This window comes from Natator depressus, chromosome 3, assembly GCF_965152275.1.
Source record: "Natator depressus isolate rNatDep1 chromosome 3, rNatDep2.hap1, whole genome shotgun sequence".
NCBI lineage: Eukaryota > Metazoa > Chordata > Testudines > Cheloniidae > Natator > Natator depressus.
Window position 1 is genome coordinate 62,007,943 of NC_134236.1, and position 21,988 is coordinate 62,029,930.

The window sequence follows — 21,988 nt, forward strand, 5'->3', positions numbered from 1 at the left end:
CTATTTACCACTGTGGGCCACATATGCAGTTCTCTGTGTTAGGTGGGCAGCATCCACACGTCTATATACTACATGTATGGCACTGAGGATGTCACATGGATCGCAGCTGTGTGCTGATTGGGCCACAGGTGGCCTTTGGGCTGCGAGTTGAGAACCACTGGTCTAGAGGTTTATTTTCTCAGTATTGGGTAAGCTAATCTTTTGTTGGATTGCTAGGGCAGAATGCATTTTATGCAAGTCCCTTGCCTGTTGCACCTTACTGGTTCATTGCTCAGTCCCGTGAAGTGCTGAACATTGACCCCAATCCAGTAAAGGACTTTAAGAATATACATAAATTACACCAACTTCAGCAAGACTACTCAGGTGTTTAAAGATAAGCATGTGCTCAAGTGCTTTTGCTATATGGAGGCCTGAGTACTCGATACCTCTCAGGATCAAGCTGTTTTATATCCTTGCTTGGTGTTAAAATTGACTGGAATATCTGAACTGAGGTTGTAAATGAAGGAACTGCCTGTCTAATCCCTGGCTTTTTCTGAATTCCTTTTCAGGATCCCCACTTGGTGAAGTATGTATTGTTACCCAAAGTACATTATGGGTGCTATTGCCAATTGGTAGCGCTTAATTATTTAAGTCCTAGATTTTAATCATGATTTAAATCAGCAAGCAAGAAACCTTGATTTAAATCATCAATATTAATCATATTTTGCATTTGTACATTTTAGTTACTTTCCTATAGAATGGTTGATTCTCATTGGTTGTTAACCATTAAAATATGTTGATTTGCAACTAAATATAGTTTATTATACTAAATTTGAAGCTTCTTTTGCTAACCAGGGTGATACACTATTATCTATATACATTTATTTAAATAAATAAATATAGCTTAACTTACATTAATTCAGTCTTTTTACATTTGTGTTATGTTAGAAAGGGCGAATTATGAATTTCTCATTTTACGTGATGATTTTTTTACTTGTGATTTATGTCAAGTTTTATTTGGATGAAAATTCAAATTTAATTAATGTACAAAACCAACTTTTTAAAAATTAAATAAAACTACCTTATGTTAAATATGCTGGATATATAAAAATGTTTATCCAAACATCTTTTGCATTTGAAACTAACATTTTATTAAACAAAGGAAGTGTCTGTAGTTAGTGAATTGAACTGATTGTTTCTGGTCACTGTCTTTCAAGTTTTTAGAAATAGCAGATCTCATCCTCACACCTCGTTTTTATTCATAGACTGGAAGAGGAAACAAGCTTCTCTGCTTTTTCAACTCCCAAATGGTTTCTTAACTATGAATGAACAAGTCCCAGAATAAACTGAAATGAAGAAACTATTCTCTGTGCACCTGCAGAAGAGGCTGCTGCTATCAAAAGCTGGTTTAGCACTTCAACAGACTCTGGTTCCAAGTGTTTAGCCAGTGACTTCCACTGTTGAGGGGTTTGACTTTTTAAACTTGGTAGCACATGTGTACTGCTTAATATTATTTTTTGTATTTAATTTAAATGATTTTAACAGACTGTAATAAGTTTAGGCCTTAACATAGATTTTCAACTTAAAAATGAATTTTAAATAGGTATATTTTAAAAAAAACCTTGTATTTTAATTTAAATTTTAAAAAAGTTAAAAAAAAATCATTTTTATAAAAGAGGAAAAATCTATTTTTATCCACTGCAAAGTTTAGATTTGGTTGACCTTGGAAAGGTCATGTTTATTTCTAATAAATAAAAAAAGAAATTCCTGCCATGATCTAATGTGGAAGTTCCTGAAAAAAAAATCCAGTTGATGTGGTGAGGGCTTGCTAATAGTATTCCATTCAGACCATCGTTATGAAGAGATTAAAGACTGCTTCCCTAACACCTGACCTCAAACTTCTTTGGCAGCTGATTAATCCAGAACAGTTGAGGGCACTCATTTAGGGACCTGTGGCTGCAAAGGCTGTTGAGTTCCCAGTTATATCTGTGTAGAACAAAGATCCCCAATATGTGGGGTGTGCCCCCTACCCCAGGGGGATGTGGAGGAACATCTGGGGGGCACGGAGGGGCCATCCCTAACCGGAGTGGGGAGAGAGCACCTTCCAGCTCCTCCATGCCTCCCACCCCCAGCTGCATTCCCAGCTCCTGGCCCTGTCCCCAGTCTTGGCGTGGCTCTGCTCCTCGCTAGGGGCAGCCCCGGCTGCGGCCCCGCTCCCAGACCCAGACATACCTCCGGCTGAGACCCTAGCTTCTGCCCCCTTACCCCTGTCTGCGTCCCTGCTCCCGGCCCTGGGGGAGAAGGGGGAGTGCGGACAGGGGTAAAGGGGGCATGACCTTCATGTTTGGGGACCTCTGGTGTAGAAGCTTCCATGCTGATGATGCTCATTTTAAAAAAAAGTGTTAATTAAATTTGTTACTGAACTTCTTGGGAGAATTGTATGTGTCCCGCTCTGCCATATATTTCGTATTACAGCAGTCTTGGATGATGACCCAAGAACACTTTCACTGCAGATTTCACAAAATGTAAAGACGGTACTGAGATTTCTAAAAATAGCTACAGCACTGGACCTAAGATTTAAGACTCTGAAGTGCCTTCCAAAATCTGAGAGGGATGGGGTTTGGAGCATGCTTTCAGAAGTCTTAAAAGAGCAACACTCCAATGCAGAAACTACAGAACCTGAACAACCAAAAAAGAAAATCAACCTTCTGTTGGTGGCACCTGACTCCGATGATGAAAATGAATGTGCAGCAGTCCGCACTGCTTTGGATCATTATTGAGCAGAACCCATCATTGGCGTGGAAGCATGTCCTTTGGAATGGTGGCTGAAGAATGAAGGGGCATATGAATGTTTAGCATATTTGGCATGTAAATACCTTTGCAATGCCAGCTACAAAAGTGCCATGTGAATGCCTGTTCTCACTTTCAGATGACACTAAATGAGAAGTGGGTAGTATTTTCTCCCATAAAAGTAAACAGACGTGTTTGTTTTTAGCAATTGGCTGAACAAGAAGTAGGACTGAGTGCACTTTGTTTTATTTTTGAGTGCAGTTACATAAGATTCTACTTTTGTAAATTGCATTTTCATAATAAAGAGATTGCACCACGGTGTTTGTATGATGTGAACTGAAAAATACTATTTTGTTTCTTTTTCACAGTGCAAATATTTGTAATAAAAACAATGATATAAAGTGAGCACTGTACTCTTTGTATTCTGTGTTGTAATTGAAATCCATGTATTTGAAAATGTAGACAATTATTTAAATAAATGATATTCTGTTATTAACAGTGCAATTCAAACTGCAATTAATCACATTTTTTAATCCTCTGATAGTCCTAATTTGGAATGCCCTAAAAATAAGAAAAGTTGAGCTAGCATGACTTGTGTTGTGTGTGGGAGGTTAGTGCAACTCAAAATTGTCTGCATGGAAGGCTGCAATATTACCATCTTGTCAAGTGTTTGAGTCTTCTGAAGCAATGTTATTGCTCAGAAAGGAAACAGTAAGTAAATTGGTGGGTTTTTTATTTTTTTTTAATTTTCAGAGAACTTTAATAACAATAATTGTGACAATACCCCCAATTTGCAGTTTTCTCAAATTGGGGGGGGGAAGTAGTAGGGGCTTATTTGATGTTCATAAAGAGCAACATGCACTATGGGGCTGCATAAGTAATTAGAACAACTTGAGACACGTCAGATTCAGAGGATGTGTTTTGAGGATGCTGAAAGCAGGGATGTAAAAAATTAGGTTGTAACTAACTTTTTGGGTTCAATTTAAAACACAGATCCTGCAAGAGGACCTCTGTGCATGGGTCCTCTTGCAGTATCTGGGCCTAAATTATGGAGTCATTGTCATTGGATCCAAACATATCAAGTGTACAAAAAGACAAGCCAAGGGCATTTTATAAAGATCTTTATAAAATATTCCTTTATTTTTAGCACTTTACAAAATATGTACTGTTTAAAGTATGTACAATCCAATACACATTCTGCAACCATGAGTTTAGAACTTAGTGTTGGGATAAAATGTGCATTAAAATATTTGCTAGAATATTTTTCCTCCTAAGGTAAGCCAGTTTGAGATGCATACTATTCACACTATTACTTTCAAACTACCAAACTGAATTTGATTACTGACATTGCCTGCATGCTACTTTTGCATGTTTCATGTTCATGCTGTATGTGATTGTTTAGATTTGTGTTTCTGTTGATTGATCTAAGGCCACACGAGAAAAAGATAATTAGCCTGACTGTGCAATATAGCCCATCTGTAAAACAGATACATAACATAATTCACTAAACCAAAAAAAAACTTACTGTGACTTTTTCATTATATGATAGGAATAAAAGACAGAAAAGAACACCAAGCATGGTACTTGAAAATATCAAAACTGGCACTGGCTTTGGCAATTATCCACTCAAAGCCTCCAGAAAAAAGCAGCAAAGAATACACAGAGCATCTTGCTAAAATTATATCTGGACAGGATTTTAAATGGAGATCAAAAGTTGAAGCATTAGAAGCTGAAGTCCTTAGATTACGTCAGGAGCTTCTTTTGAACAAGATCTGTCCAAGATTCTGCTTGGAAAATAGTAAGTCTCTGAAGTTGTTTTTGAATAACATCTATATGCACTGCATTAACATTTGAAAGACAAAATATCAGAATGTTTTTGCTTAACAATAGTTTTGTTTTTTTTTTAATGCATGGGTAAAGGTGTCTTAAATGCAGGAATCTTTATTTTTGTTTTTTTCCAAAAAGTGTAGAGTGGTGAGACCCTAGTTTTAGTTATAACAGGAATTAATGTAAAAATTTTGAGATTTACTTAGTGTTAATAAAAAAAATAAAACTTTATTCACAGTAGAAAATAAAATATCATAGGATTTGGCTGTCAATCTTCGGAGTCTGTGTTTGCGGTCTACTGCACATTGGATAATTTCAGAAGGTATCATGACAAGACTTTTTAAATTTTCACACCATAGCCTACTAGTTTTAATTTAATGGGAACATTAATGTACCATATTTAAATTTGGAACTTTATCTTATGAACTTAGTTTTCTATCTCTAACCACATTAAACAGGCTTAAAAATCAGAATTTGGGTCTAATATGTGATATATTGATCTATATGAAAAAAATTGTAGAGGATAATATCCTAATTTTCTAATGTGTATCTAAGTCTAAGAAGTTCTCAGACCAGAAATTGTGACTGGTTGGTGGGGAGGAAGTCTGAGTTGCAAGATGCTGCAGTCTTTAGTGAAATATGCTGGTAGATTTCTGTGCACCTGTCTATGATTTGGCTTACAGGACAGTCTGTTTTAAAAACAAAATGTGGTCAAGTTTTATTTAGTGGCATTATTTTTTTCATACCAGTGTTTTTGTTTAACTTTTGTCTACGGGAGGAGTTTCCTTCCCCTAATTTTTGAAATGAGGAGGAGGGGATGAATTTGATTTTTCAGCTACCAGCCTTAATGGTGAATAGTTATTTGGATGGATTGATGTACAGATATAGACTCCACCATAAAAATAGGCAATTTTATACTGTTCATCTCTCATCTGCATTCAGTGTTATTTTTGGGGTCTCCATTATGACAGTTTCTGGACTTTTGTCCCTTTTTTGGTATATCTCTGCTTTCCTTCCTGTTATATTCCCAGCCTCCTTTCTCCGTACCCCCATCCCGTACACACTACTCTACTTTAAGCAGTATTTCAAGAAGAGGAACTCTCAAGCTCTTCTTGTCACAGATTGCCAGTGATTGACTTAGTATTCTGAAGAGCTGAAAGATATGAATGTGGGAGGCTCATTATCAGGGTAGACTGCTCCTCTATATTGGCTACAAAGGATATTGGAATTGGGGATGTGGGGTCTGCAGAACATGTCAACCAACTGGAAATGAAACCAGTTCACCTGGAACTTCTGCATTTCAAGCTTTATATTTTACAGTCTTGTCCGGAGAGGTGTCTTACCTCCTCAATCAACCAGTGGCGAGGAGTGAAGCTCTGCTTTGAGAGGCACTATTAATTCTGAGGCAGAGAAGAGCAGATGTGTTCTGGGTGATGGAGTCTCTATCAAGAGATATTGAGTCTCTCAGCCCTAGTTTAGTCACTGTGAATGTGGTTCACGTACCTGACCCTGATGATTGTAGCCAAGTTAGCCTTCGTTTCGTCCTTACATGGACTTGTGTCTCTTGCAGAAGAGTAGTCCCTTAATCTCCACAGATCAGGCATCCAACTCCAGGCATCCAACTGGGACATCAATACGGTTTATGAAATCTCACTGACTAGTACAAAAAAGTCTGGAGTTTCCCTTCATTGTGCTGTGCAAATGGGGGCATTTCCCCTTTTCATATGCTACCTATGAATTTTCTCCAGTGCAGCCAGAAAAGAAAAATTATGTCACAGTACCTAAAGCAGGGGTGGACAAACTTTCTGGCCTAAGGGCCACATCTTGGTGGTAAAATTGTAGGGCCATGAGTGTAGGGCTGGTGCAGGAAGGGGTGTGGAGTGCGGGAGGGGGCTCAGGGCAGGGGGTTGGCATGCAGGAGCGGTGCGGCAGGGGGCTCAAGGCAGGGATTCGGGGTGCAGGAGGGGTTTGGGGTGCAGGCTCCGGCCCGATACCACTTACCTCAAGCAGCACCAGGGTGGCAGCAGTGTGCAGCGGGGCTAAGGCAGACTCCCTGCCTGCCCTGGCCCAGCGCCGCTCCCGGAAGTGGCCTTAGCAGAAAGAACAAACCTGTTTTAGAGGTACAGAAAAATTCCTTTTAATACAGAAAGAACTCCAGTGTGCTTATAGCTTGGGGGCAGAACGAGAAAGGAACCAGGTAGGATTAGGGAAAAAACTGACTTCAGGGCAACCAGCCCCTGCTCTCCCACTTCAATTAGGGGAGTGAAGCCAGATGGACAGCGTGTCAGATAGAGAGCTTTTTGCTTTTAAGCTTTACCATACAATTTTAGATGTGTGCTCTGTCCAGAATCATGGTAGCAATAGTTCTGTCTTTAGGGAAGAAGGAAATTCACTTATCTCTTCCTGGACAAACTTTTTGATTTGGCTCTGGTTAGTGAGAGCAAAAGCAAGCACAGAGTGGGATGGTTCCTGGAATATCTTGGATTTAGGACAAACCCAGACACATGATGCCAAGGGAGCCAATCACAGGCCTGGGCTGAGGATGAACACACTATCGCTGACTCTCCTAGTGTGGTGTCTTTCGTTTTTTGTTTTTGTTTTTTTGGTGAGAGATGGGATTTAAGAGGAGACAGGCACTCTTCTTGTGATGATGCAAGAAGCTTCTGCTCCCTCTTGAAGTTCTGCCTTGCAGGAGGAGTCTGTCCCTTCACTTGCAGCGCTCACGGGAGGTGAGAGTGGGGGGAGAGAGCGGAGAGCTCAGCAGCACAGCACAGTGCTGCTCCCCCTCCCCCTCCTTCCTTTCTGTGGGCAAATGGGATGATTCCTCTGCACCTCCTCTCCCCTCACTGCAACACCCACCTTGTGAAGGAGGGATGGGGACAAGCCCCACTGCAGCTCCCCCAGGCTGGTGCAGGGGTGGTGGGTGTGAAGAATCCCAGCAGCTGTAGAAGAAGTATAAGTGGTGGTGGGGGGTGCAAAACTGATTGGGGGGAGGGTGATTGGAGGCCTGGTAGATGTGGGTCTGGGGGTGAGGTAGATGTGGGGGCTGGGTGAGGCATTGGTATGGGTAGTGGGCAGATGTGGGGGCTGGAGGACAGACAGTTGCTGTGACAGGCAATTGTGGGGGTGGAATTGATGTGGGAAGTAGGAGGACGGGATTGATTTGTGGGTTTTGGGGGCAGAATTAATTGCTGGGCAAAGGTGTGCAGATGTGGGGGTGAGAGGTCCTGTGCAGGGGTGAGGGGTGGGACAAAAATTGCCTTATTCAATAAATCTGGGAGAGTGGGCAACACTAACTGTCTCTTGCATGCGCGCACACACACACACTGGGAATGGGCATGGGGAGTTCAAAAATCAAAAGACAGAGCAAAAGCCACAATATAATCTTTTCCTTTTTTTAAAAAAAAGAAAAACCTAAGATTTTTGGGCCCAATTTCATGATTTTTGAGGTCTGACTTTTGATCTCTTGAGGTTGGAAATACTGTGAATACTATCAAGTACAAGGTCTTTAACAGAAGATGAAATGGAAAACATAATGGAAAACAATGGTGTCACAGAAATATAAACCCAGTTCTTATTAAAGCTTGTTGGGAATTCTGATCTCCTACTCAGCCATTGCTCAATAATCCAAAGTGCATATGTCTGTCCATTAATTGCAGAGTACCTATCCAGTAATATCCCCCTACCTCTTCCATTGGCAAAGATCTAGCTCCAATTGTATATTCTCCCCTTCCACAACTGGTGAATGCGGAGAATTAGATGGATGTTTGTTTGTTTGTTTGTTTGGAAGAGATCTTCCTAATTTAGTTCAGGGAAGGAGACAGCATAGGATCTGCCAGCTGAAATGTGATTCATTGAGGTCTCAGACTCTTAGTGCACAGCTCCTTCCATGGATAACAGACCAGTTCTGGTCACAGCACATACTGTTCTGAAAATTAACTTTATCCCTCTGTACTCAAGTGGGGAAAAAAGCAGTGCTCTCAGCCACATGTCTCAAATGGGAGATTCCATCCCTCTTCTCCCCAAACAAGCTTCTGTATAGAGAGTCTACTCAGTCAATGGCTCGACTGGTAGCAACCTCCTTGTTTCACAAGTGGAAAACCATTGAATAGTACTGGTCTATTATGGCTCTGTTATGGCTTTCCAGATATAACTTCCCCATTAAATGTCAAGTTCCTGCTACAAAACGGGTGACCTGAACTACGTGGCTGTTACAATTACAAATAGCATTCATAAAACTAAATGGAATTCATAACTGGACACAGATAAATACCCTATACCATCACACTGTCCACCATGGCTCGTCTGGCAAAGTCAGATTAACCACGGGGCTGCTGCACTCAGAAAGTATCTCACTCATCGTGTACCAATTTGGTGGGCTGATGACTGAACTCTTTGCATCTGAAAATATTAGATAAAGTGCCCTGCAGACTCTGTGTCAGGACCTGGGATGTGTGGTGGTGAGTGACATCTTCCAGAGTTGGGTAAGGACACTGTTGTATATATTTCCTCCCACCTTTCATACTGGTCCCCTGGACGATATATAAGATAGGAACGAGAGCGCAGCAGTAATACTGTTTAGGCCTTTCTGGCTGAAGAGGCTATAGCTCTCAGGCTTGATTTAACCTAGTGTTGGGTATTTGGATGTCTCTGTCTCACAGAGGAGGTCATCTAGTGCAAGACCAATCCTCCATCTGGGACCAGAAAGGTTTAAAATGAATACTTTAAAGTGATTGTTTTCCTAGACCCCAAAAGAGAAGTCAACAAATAGAGCATGTGCTACTGGTTAGTGCAAAGTCAATATTTAATTACTATGTTAAACCAGTAACACATGAACTTGAATTTCTCCAGGAAGGCTTTTGTCTGTTCAAGGGTGTCCAAGCAAAAAGGTTGAATCTTTGTCATATAATGTTCTCTTCATGTTTAAGAAATGTATTTTTTGTACAAATCCCAACATTAAATAGGCATTGACCTTATTCTAACTTTGCAAGGAGAAAGAGCATGGCATTGGAACCTCATTCTGCTCCTCACAGCACTACCGAGATTGGACCTCTTCAGGAAGCATTGTTACGTTTCCTGTCCTGATGACTGTCTCCAATCAGCTGAGGCTTTGCATTTAAAGTTGGGAGCATTCTCTAATGAGATGTTGTATAGTACTTTAAATTCAGACAGATAGCTCTCACAGCTATCATAGCATTCATTCCGTAACTAAATTCAACAAATATCGCTTCTCCAGTTAAGCATCGAATTCCAGTCCTCAGGAGCACTGACAGTCTCAGGGCAGAGTAGTTATGCCTCTTAGATTTAGATCCATTAGCTGTCCATTATTCACCAAATTCTGCACATTGATTATCCAGTCTTACCCAATTGTTATGCTTATAAGAAACACACGGAATCTTTTTCAAGGGTATAAGGCAATACGCCACTTTTATTGAGAGTACAGTTTAAGCATTAAAATCAGCATATGCTTCCATTCTCTTTCTCACATGCGTGTACTTCCCCACCCCCCAAAAAAATTTCTGCCGCTCGATCTTATAGTTACCAATCCGTAGTGTGGCTTGGTCAGTTTCAGTGGCGAGCTGAAACTGGACACAAGGGAGGGGAGGAACTGAAGCTGGCTCTCTGTTGGCCACGTCCGAAGCTCCAATGTTGATGCAGAATGAATCCGAAGTTCCATGGCAATACACCCTACTTTTATAATAATAAGTTCCCATAAAGTCTATGGACCTTGCTGTGTCAAATCGGAGCTGTTAATCATGAGGTAGTCAAGGTTGCTCCCAATCAGCATTATTTTGGGTTATTACTGGGAGTGTCCACAGCAGTTTCTTATCTCGTCCCTCTGGCTCACCTCTTTATCTTATCCTTGGGGCATATGCCTTTTTTTAGGGTCGTAAATCTGCCATCCAGGTGATTCTGATGATAAGGTTAGTTCCTCTCGACTTCTCCACTTCCCTCTCGACCATCCAGCCCATCAGTACTGGCGCCTCCTGTCTCTTCTCTGTTAGCATGCAATACATTCTTCATTCACACACAAAACAGTAAATAATTTCAAAAGCATGAATTACAGTCATAACACTTCTGTCCTTCTAAAAACAATCATTAACATGTAAAGCAAAAAATAAAACCAAAACAATTTCTTCTTAGTAATTCAAAGCTAACAAAATAAGCAAAATGGAGTACAATTTACTCGATAACTTCTCCCCATTAGGCTTTTGGCCTACACAATGCCATTTCCTTTCTTTTGGTAGAACTCTTCTTCATATCTTAATGCCTAGGTTTAAAGGTATATCTGCCTCGTTTCAGATGTTCTGTAAAAGGTGATCCTACTTCTCACACTGAAGGTAAACTGCTATGAAAATCCCACTGTAGCAGACGTGTGGGGCTTAGCATAAAGAAGAATAAGAAAACTTACCTGTTCTTATTACTTGAAAAAGGAATTTTTAGATAAGACCTAGCTCACCCTGCAGATATGTGGATCATCCAGAATAGAGATAGAAATTGACATCCAAATATTTGGGTTGTGCCTTAAATTGGATTTACCATGCTCTGCTGTAGGAGAAATTATTGTGCTCTTTCCTCAAAGTATATTTATCAGAATCTGTCATTTTAGGAAAGTGAATTTGAATTATTCTGACTTTGAGACTTGGGCAAATACCAAACAGTGAGTGTGTGCAGAATCAGAATTAGAATTTGGGAGTTCTGAATGCCTGTTTCATGCTCATTTCTCAGAGTCTATTCTTAAATGGGAAATCCGTAGTACAACCAGTTTTCTTGAATTGCAGTCCCGTGTTTTTTAATCAGAAAAGACCATTCTTTCTTTAATTTTTGTAAAGGTCTGCTGAAGTATATAAGCAAACCTTAGAGTAATTGGTGTAAAAATCTCTCTAAAAAGAATGTGTTGCTTGCTCAATATAGAGAATCTTGTAAGCATTTACCATCTGCAGAACTATTCTGAAATAATACATAGAGGATGTAAATAGGTCCTGGGCAGAATTCATTTTATTGACTCAAAGAAATAAGGTCTACAAAAGCAGACCTTGTTTCCAAGGGACCATAACTGCCATAATCATATTAGTGTGTTAAACTTATAAAACTTCTTGAAGTTGTGAAGGAGGTTTTTTGCAAACCCAGCAACTTAGCTTTTAATGAGTGCAATTGTTACAAAAAAGTAATGTGGTAGAGAAAGGCTTACATAATAAGCCAGTTAAAAAAAAAGCCACAAAAATAAATAGTTGAAAGGGTGGAAAAATGAAGTGAATAAACTTGATTCATCGTTCATGAAAGTCTACTTAGCAATATTTCAGTCGCTGAAGACTTAATGAAAGGTAACAAGGATGCCTCGATGTGAAAAGAGACAGCAATAAAAACAAATACCCCAAACAAGAACGTTCTTTTATGCGGTTCCCCTCCCTTTTCTGAATGTATTGACTAGTGATTTTATGTTTGATTCACCAAGTCAGTATTGACAATTTGGATCTGTTTTTGTTCCTAAGTGTTTTTTATTATTAGTTTTTGTGTTTTTATTAGATCTGATCCTTGCTCGCAACCATTTGATTATCAGGAGAAGTTGAGCTAACTTAGAGGCTCCCAAACTGCGGTTCATGGAGCCCAAGATGGTGGTAACAGTGCTAGCTATCACATGGTGCTGGATCTTCTTCCTCCTCCTTTCCAGCATTATAGACCAAAAATATATTCCTAACAGCTAAGCAACTGTTGTAATTGCCACAGGGATGACATGCCAAACATTGAAATTCAAGTATCTTATGATCCAGGATCCTTCTCTGATCAGCTATGATATTTACAGAACTAAAGCTTTTTACTGCTTACAACAGAGTTCCACCTCATCCCAGCTTTTAAAAAGAAGTAACTTGTAAGAGATGTTGTAAAGCTTAATTTATTGTAACAAACAAACAAAACTCAACTTTATTTCAAAAAATTATTTAATGTTCCTAACTGACAACATTGTATTTACCTATCATACCTTTTACAAAATCCAAGCATTTACAAGCATGGATATGTAATCTAAGTACATAGATATAAAATTATCAAAACCACCTACATTTCATTTTATCAACTAAGGCACTTAGCGTCCTAATGGTCATTGAAGGTCAATGGGATTTAGGCTCATTCTTGATTAAGGTGCTTTTGACAATTTTAGCATAAACAAATTGCCACATAATAAATATAAACACATTTTTATCAAGTAAAAAAGAATGGACATTTCAGCCCAGCCCAGCAATCTTAACTCTGACCCCTGTATTTTTTAAAAAAATATATTTTTTGTTATCTTGATTTTGGTATCAAAATATTTTCAAAGGCTACTGTTTAGTGACAAATGTCAATAGATAAATATATACTATATTTTAAGAGATTGCTAATGAAAGAATAGTATTTATTTTGGGGCAGAGCTAAAGTTTGCACACTTTTCTTTAATTACCAAGGGGGGAAAAATGTGACATGGGTGTTTTTATATTCACACTGTTCATCAGTCTGGAAATGTGGATACTCAACAGCAGCACATCTGTAAGCATTTATGGAGACTGGTCATCATGGGATAGAAGTGTTGGTGCGCAAATGATCAGGAACTGAGTCATGTGCCCAGTACTGTCTCTCAGTGATAAGAGCAGCTCACTGTACATGCTCTGCCTGTTTGTTTGGAGTGAGGAGGGGGATGGCCTCAAACTTGGTTCTGGCAGACCATTCCATATCTCGTCTCCTTTCTTCGCTATCTCTTCTGTTCCTCGCCCACCCACCCCGCTTTTTCCCCCCTCACCACTCTGTTGACCTCAGCAGGGGACTTATTTTGCCTCGGTCTTCATAGACAAGGTCAGCTACCACACTGCTGCACTGGGCAGCACAGTGTGGGGAGGAGGTAAGCAGCCCTCAGTGGTGAAAGAACAGGTTAAGGACTATTTAGAAAAGCTGGACATGCACATGTCCATGGGGCCAGATGCAATGCATCTGAAGGTGCTGAGGGAGTTGGTTGATGTGATTGCAGAGCCATTGGCCATTATCTTTGAAAACTCATGGCAATCCGGGGAGTTCCCGGATGATTGGAAAAAGGCAAACATAGTGCCCATCTTTAAAAAAGGGAAGAAGGAGAATCTGGGGAACTACAGACCGGTCAGCCTTACCTCAGTCCCTAGAAAAATCATGGAGCAGGTCTGCAAGGAATCCATTTTGAAGCACTTGAAGGAGACGAAGGTGATCAGGAACAGTCAACATGGATTCACCAAGGACAAGTCAGGCCTGACCAACCTGATTGCCTTCTATGATGAGATAACTGGCTCTGTGGATATGGGGAATGCGGTGGACATGATATATCTTGACTTTAGCAAAGCTTTTGATATGGTCTCCCACAGTATTCTTGCCAGCTAGCTAAAGTATGGATTAGATGAAAGGACTATGAGGTGGATAGAAAGCTAGCTAGATCGTCTGGCTCAATGGGTAGTGATCAACGGCTCGATGTCTACTTGGCAGCCAATATCAAGCAGAGTGTCCCAGGGCTCTGTCCTGAGGCTGGTTTTGTTCAATATCTTCATTAATGATCTGGACAATGGGATAGATTGTGTCCTCAACAAGTTTGTTGATGACACTAAGCTGGGGGGAAAGGTAGATATGCTGGAAGATAGGGATAGGGTCCAGAGTGACCTAGAGAAATTGGAGGATTGGGCTAAAAGAAATCTAATGAGGTTCATCAAGGACAAATGCAGAGTCCTGCACTTAGGACGGAAGAATCCCATGCACTGCTACAGGCTGGGGACTGACTAGCTAAGTGGCAGTTCTGCAGAAAAGGTCCTGGGGATTATAGTGGATGAGAAGCTGGATATGAGTGAACAGTGTGCCCTTGTTGCCAAGAAAGCTAATGGCATATTGGGCTGCATTAGTCGGAGCATTGCCAGAAGATCGAGGGAAGTGATTATTCCCCTCTATTCAGCACAGTTGAGGCCACATCTGGAGTATTGTGTCCAGTTTTGGGGGGCCCCCACTACAGAAAGGATGTGGACAAATTGGAGACAGTTCAGCAGAGGGCAATAAAAATGATTAGGGGGCTGGGACACATGACTTATGAGGGGAGGCTGAGGGAACTGGGCTTATTTAGTATGCAGAAGAGAAGAGTGAGGGGGGATTTGATAGCAGCCTTCAGTTACCTGAAGGTGGGTTCCAAAGAGGATGGAGCTAGACTGTTATCAGTGGTGGCAGATGACAGAACAAGGCACAATGGTCTCAAGTTGCACTGGGGGAGGTCTAGGTTGGATATTAGGAAAAAACTATTTCACTAGGAGTGTGGTGAAGCACTGCAATGGGTTACCTAGAGAGGTGGTGGACTCTCCATCCTTAGAGGTTTTTAAGGCCAAACTTGACGAAGCCCTGGCTGGGATAATTTAGCTGAGGTCGGTCCTGCTTTGGATTGGACTAGATGACCTCCTGAGGTCTCTGCCAACCCTAATCTTCTATGATTTTATGACTAGGCAAATGCATCTGTGCATCTGGACCCAATGCTCGTTCCTCCTCTGGCTATGGGAGTAACTGCCTCCTTTCCCCTCCTCTCCTGGGTTGACCTTAGATTTTTGTCCCATGAAAGTGAGAACTGAACAAAATAGTTTTTCAGTTATTCTTCTGGGATTAGAGAAGACTTATTTTCCTCAAACAGTGACAAAAACTTATATACAAGGATTTGAGCAGGAACACAAATTGTGGACTGTATGGAAGTAATAGCATGAGAAGTTGTGTGCTTGGGAGGTCCTCCCCGTAAATATTCAGAAAGCAGATTTTAGCTTTCAGATTTTAGCTGCACTAGACATCAGCCATGGAAGGCATCCATGATGTATTTGGTTGCATGCCTTACCCACAGTGCCAGTAATCTCTTTCTTGTCCATCTAATCCTTAATGTCCCAGCCAAATGGCAGTGTCCATGTCATTTAAATGCTTTCCATTGTCCCTAGAAAGCTCCTAGTGTACTGGATGTCCCTATGTGTGAACATTAAGCGTCTGCATCTGAAAAGACTCTGGCAACACCTCAGGTCACATTCTTCCAGGCCCTGCCCATGCAGACTGGCTCAATGACTCCCTGCCACACTTGCCTTGTGAGTATTTCTGACCAAGCTAATGTTGTGCTGAAAAGGCCAGAGGCTAGAGCAGTGCAGGGAAAGATTTAAATTGGTTTGGTGGCAGTGTTCATGAGAGTCAGATAACTACCACTCTCCTCCTCTGATTGATCAATGGGATGCAGCAAACCTGTGGAGAGGCAGCTATGGTATGAATCCTTCTCATTCCTCCTTTCTCCTTGGAGCAGTGCATCTCTTTCCTTTGCCAAACGAACCAACAACATTTTCCAGACCCCATGAGGAAGTGGGGAGGCTTTTTCTGGGCAGTCTCCTCCCTATCCCCACTTCCAGGGACAGTACATTTTACCTGCAGTCTAACAAAATGCCCCTGCCATTGAGACAGGAGCAGGGTTATTTCCTACAAATGAGCTCCATTATTCTCCTATTCAGAAAATGTTGCTTGTCTCTGTAAGGATAAAATATTGTTTTGTACATATTGAATATAATTTGATATATAGAGTTCTTAATAATTGATCTTTGGTGATTCTTTAAAAGTACAATGTTTTGATTAGGTTTTTATCTAAGTCTTGGGAATCTTGCAAATGATGTAATAATTTGTAAAATTATTTTAATAGAATACATTTTCTCAAAAAATGACAGAGGCTTCCTAAAACAGTTGTTTTAACCAGTACAGTAATCTAGTTCTTCGTGTTGAAATAATGTAGGCTTTTGCACCTTCAAATCAGTTTTAGCTTTGCTACAGTTAGATTTGCATTTGAATGGTTTTGGGCAGTGTGCGTGAATAAGCTCTGTACAGGGCAGGGCCGTGAGTATTGTCCTCATTTTCTGTTCTATATAGGTTTATATACTGCGATCATCACTGTAATATTAGAGTGACTTGCAGTAGAGCATTAAGCAACATGACTGCACATCTGTCTCATATCGTTTTTTCTCTCATCCTCTCCCCAGAGGGAGCAGTGTGTGCAGTGGAATGTCTTATGTCTTGTTTGGGTAGTGTGTGTGTGTGTGGGTTTTATTAAAAAATAAATATAGCTGTTGCTGTTGCTATGTGTTTACATTCGAGAAAGTAACATAAAAAAACATACCTTGCACCTGCTGCAGACAATAGTGAGATTTCTGATGATCCTTAGTTCCTGGGAAAGGTCAGATGACATTGGTCAGGGAATGGACAAGTTCACCCAGTGGTTCCATCTAGATGTTCATAGAATCATAGAATCATAGAATATCAGGGTTGGAAGGGACCCCAGAAGGTCATCTAGTCCAACCCCCTGCTCGAAGCAGGACCAATTCCCAGTTAAATCATCCCAGCCAGGGCTTTGTCAAGCCTGACCTTAAAAACCTCTAAGGAAGGAGATTCTACCACCTCCCTAGGTAACGCATTCCAGTGTTTCACCACCCTCTTAGTGAAAAAGTTTTTCCTAATATCCAATCTAAACCTCCCCCATTGCAACTTGAGACCATTACTCCTCGTTCTGTCATCTGCTACCATTGAGAACAGTCTAGAGCCATCCTCTTTGGAACCCCCTTTCAGGTAGTTGAAAGCAGCTATCAAATCCCCCCTCATTCTTCTCTTCTGCAGACTAAACAATCCCAGCTCCCTCAGCCTCTCCTCATAAGTCATGTGCTCTAGACCCCTAATCATTTTTGTTGCCCTTCGCTGGACTCTCTCCAATTTATCCACATCCTTCTTGTAGTGTGGGGCCCAAAACTGGACACAGTACTCCAGATGAGGCCTCACCAGTGTCGAATAGAGGGGAACGATCACATCCCTCGATCTGCTGGCTATGCCCCTACTTATACATCCCAAAATGCCATTGGCCTTCTTGGCAACAAGGGCACACTGTTGACTCATATCCAGCTTCTCGTCCACTGTCACCCCTAGGTCCTTTTCCGCAGAACTGCTGCCTAGCCATTCGGTCCCTAGTCTGTAGCGGTGCATTGGATTCTTCCATCCTAAGTGCAGGACCCTGCACTTATCCTTATTGAACCTCATCAGATTTCTTTTGGCCCAATCCTCCAATTTGTCTAGGTCCTTCTGTATCCTATCCCTCCCCTCCAGCGTATCTACCACTCCTCCCAGTTTAGTATCATCTGCAAATTTGCTGAGAGTGCAATCCACACCATCCTCCAGATCATTTATGAAGATATTGAACAAAACCGGCCCCAGGACCGACCCCTGGGGCACTCCACTTGACACCGGCTGCCAACTAGACATGGAGCCATTTATCACTACCCGTTGAGCCCGACAATCTAGCCAGCTTTCTACCCACCTTATAGTGCATTCATCCAGCCCATACTTCTTTAACTTGCTGACAAGAATACTGTGGGAGACCGTGTCAAAAGCTTTGCTAAAGTCAAGAAACAATACATCCACTGCTTTCCCTTCATCCACAGAACCAGTAATCTCATCATAAAAGGCGATTAGATTAGTCAGGCATGACCTTCCCTTGGTGAATCCATGCTGACTGTTCCTGATCACTTTCCTCTCATGTAAGTGCTTCAGGATTGATTCTTTGAGGACCTGCTCCATGATTTTTCCAGGGACTGAGGTGAGGCTGACCGGCCTGTAGTTCCCAGGATCCTCCTTCTTCCCTTTTTTAAAGATTGGCACTACATTAGCCTTTTTCCAGTCATCCGGGACTTCCCCCGTTCGCCACGAGTTTTCAAAGATAATGGCCAAGGGCTCTGCAATCACAGCCGCCAATTCCTTCAGCACTCTCGGATGTAACTCGTCCGGCCCCATGGACTTGTGCACGTCCAGCTTTTCTAAATAGTCCCTAACCACCTCTATCTCCACAGAGGGCTGGCCATCTCTTCCCCATTCTGTGATGCCCAGCGCAGCAGTCTGGGAGCTGACCTTGTTAGTGAAAACAGAGGCAAAAAAAGCATTGAGTACATTAGCTTTTTCCACATCCTCTGTCACTAGGTTGCCTCCCTCATTCAGTAAGGGGCCCACACTTTCCTTGGCTTTCTTCTTGTTGCCAACATACCTGAAGAAACCCTTCTTGTTACTCTTGACATTGTTGAAAAGGACTGGAAAGAGAACTGATCTTTGTGGAACTCCACAAGTGAGAGGCCTAGTGGTGGAGGTGCAGTTTCCCATCACTACTTATTATGTGCATCCCTCCAGAAAGGACTCAACCCATTTTAGCACATTATCCTGGACCCCTGCCCCTCTCATGTGAGACACATCATGGAGGATAGGTCCATCAGTGTCCATTAGCCAGGATGGGTAGTGATGGTGTCCTTAGCTTCTGTTTGCCAGAAGCTGGGAATGGGCGACAGGGGATGGATCGCTTGATGATTACCTCTTCATTCCCTCCGAGGCACCTGGCATTGGCCACTGTCAGAAGACAAGATACTTTGGTCTGACCCTGTATGGCCATTCTTATGTTCTGGAGACAGTATAATATCATGGTCAACAGTGTCCAGTGTTGCAGAGGGGTCCAGGAGGATGAGGATGGATGTCTGTCTTCTGTCCATTGACAGGAGGAGATCACGCATCAGTGCCACTAAGGTGGTTTCGGTTCTGGGTCCTGGCCTGAAAACAGATTAAGATGGGTCTAGAATGTTCACTTCAGTTAGAAGAGCTTGATGTGGCCATTTGCTAGCTTCTATACTATCTTGCTCAGGAATGGGAGGTTTGGCATTGGGCAGTAGTTGGATAGGACTGATGTACCCGTGGCAGGTTTCTTCAGTGTTGGTTAGTATATTATGTGTTTTTGAAGGAGGAAAGGAAAATTCCTTCTCTGGACGAGGTTGAGGGCTATTTGAGGCCTGGTCTACACTTAAAAATTAGGTAGACATAGCTTTGTTGGTCAGCAGTATGAAAAATCCATACCCCTGACTGACGTAGCTTAGCTGCATCTATACTGGGCGTTCGGTCAGCAATGTTGATGGAAGAATGCTTCCTTCATCATAGCTAGTGTTGCTCAAAAAGGTGGTGTTCCTACCCCAGTGGGAAGAACCATTATATCAGTGTAGGCTGCATTTACTTTATGGGATTATGACAGCATGGCTATGGAGATTTAGCTATGCTGGTATAGTCTCTGTAGTGTAGACATACCCCCAGTCAGGAGGAGTAGCACCAATTGTTTCTGACTCTTGTGCTAGTACATGAGATGGGAAGTACATGGCATCAGAGACTAGTACTGTAGAGTGTTTTTTAAATGCACAAGGTAAAGTGGGGGGGAAAAAAACCCCGAGAAACGTTCTTCTCTAACCATTCCCCCCCCCCCCCAGTTCTCGTATTTAGGTGTTACTTATAACTGTAGATAACCCATTTCAGTCCAAAAATGTTCTTTGACTTTTTTTTCCAAATTGAATGTTTCTCTTTAAGGGTTAATTGTGATCAGGTAACACATTTTTAACCAGTTGAATCTAGATTAGCTTCTAAATTGTTTAAGAACCTATTATTTAAAGCATGTTAACACATTCTAGAATGGTACGGTAATACAAATAAAAAGTAGTAGTAATCCATTTTCCAGGCATAGACAAAACCCAAGATTTTTTTTTCTAACAGCACCCATAATGGATATCTACATAGACTCATACTCATGAGCTGTCCTCCATTGCATAGTGCGGAAGAGAGTGGATGTGTTTTCCCATGCAGAGCATAATTTGATTTGCTTGAATGACAAAGTAAAGAGGTCACTTTCAGGGACATTTGACAAGGAAAAAATTAGAAAGAAATTACTTAGTAGATACAATTGTTAATTAACTTTAAAATTTAGAAAAATACTATTCTTTAAGCGGAAAAAGAGTAGTGAAAAAGGCAGTGGGAGTTGGGGAATGGCATACAGTTCTTTGTTTTGGAACTGATAGGAGTGCAAGTCTTATTGTACAACCAATTAATTTTACTATATGAAGTCTTTGAACCATCAAAATATTTAAAATCAGATTAAAACTGCTACTCCTAAAGTGCTCAAAGGATTTAATCAGAGGTACAGGTTGGGCTACCTATTAAAGGCAGAATCTCAATAAGCATTGTTTTCAGAGATTTCTAACTTTATTAAAATGTGTTTTAAATTCCATTAGTATTAAAATTGCTGACTGGAAAATAACCTATACTGTATTATTCATTTTTTGCACTTAAGATTTATGTTAAAAACATTGGATTAGATATAGTACATTCTTTGTGAAAGTGTCTCAGAAATATAAATATAACTTTCATGTTTGTATTTCAGGAAACCCAGATGCCTTTACTGAAATTCTGCTGGATCAGGAACAAATAAACCCTATAAATTGCTCAAGTCAGCTAGAAGATTCTGGGTGTGATGTATCTAGTGACTGTGTATTTGATACTGTAGACACATCACACAACTTTGGGCACTCCAAGCATAGTTGTAACACTTCATCTTGTACATTTAATTCTGAAATACTTCCCATATTGAATGCCCATTGTACTAGCAAGGAAAATACTCTGGCTGCTCACATGCAGTTCTTGCAACATCTCCTTGAACTAAGAAAACTGACAGAAGCAGGAGGTCTGAAAACAGTCTTTACAAAGCTTGAAAGCGACTGCTCCACAATATCAGATTCTGTCTCTCGATTGCTTGATGGCCTGCTTACTTTTTACAAGAATCCTAAATTTCCTGTCTCAAATTTTCTGACAGAAGCAGTTTCTGTTTTGATCAATTTAATAACTGATGCTAATTTATCTAATCATGTTCTGAAAAAGTGTTTTGAGAAGCTAGAAGAATTTAAGAAAAACCTAGTTCAGATTATTTTAAGCAACAGCAATATCAATAGGGTAAGTGAAATGACTTCCAACCTCACTATCTATGTTAGCATGAAATCGAAATATACAGTTTATGATAAGAGCATTGTTAGTTAGAAATAAAATATTTTGCCTCCATGGAACTTTCAACAGAGACTAAGAAAAAGTAAATATGTAAAAGAGTGGGCATGTTGTAGCACACATGTCTTGTTGTGTTGGCTAAGAATAGGATTTCAATGAGTATCAGCATTTGAAAAAAAATTTATTTGAATGTATGCAAAGTTCTGCTACTCCACCCCCAAATTTAGAGATTATCCTCCCAACTAGCCGATTTATATGCAGATGAAAACAAATTTGTGGAAACCAGAATAAATACTGTTTTTTGCTTTGCTGTGTGAGGCGATTGTGTAGGTTGACACAGGCTACTAAATGTGTCCAATATTTTTTTTTCATTTGCCTGCATTAAAGATGTGGGGTCAGATCTTCAGCCGGTGTAAATCAGCATACTTGCATTGAAGTCTGTGGAATTATACCGACTCACATTATCTGAGGATCCAGTCTCCTGAAGCTTGAAAATAATATTTAAAAATAAAACACAGGAATT

General features: G+C 40.9%; 1 protein-coding gene across 1 annotated transcript in view; it reads left to right on the top strand.

The window, feature by feature from the left end:
* MEI4 (meiotic double-stranded break formation protein 4) overlaps positions 1 to 21,988 on the top strand; it is a 118,201-nt gene that overhangs the window by 14,892 nt on the left and 81,321 nt on the right. The window contains exons 2-3 of the mRNA XM_074946856.1: positions 4,319 to 4,567; positions 20,852 to 21,417. Of these exons, the coding sequence (XP_074802957.1) occupies positions 4,319 to 4,567; positions 20,852 to 21,417 (815 nt within the window). The remainder of the gene's footprint in view (positions 1 to 4,318; positions 4,568 to 20,851; positions 21,418 to 21,988) is intronic.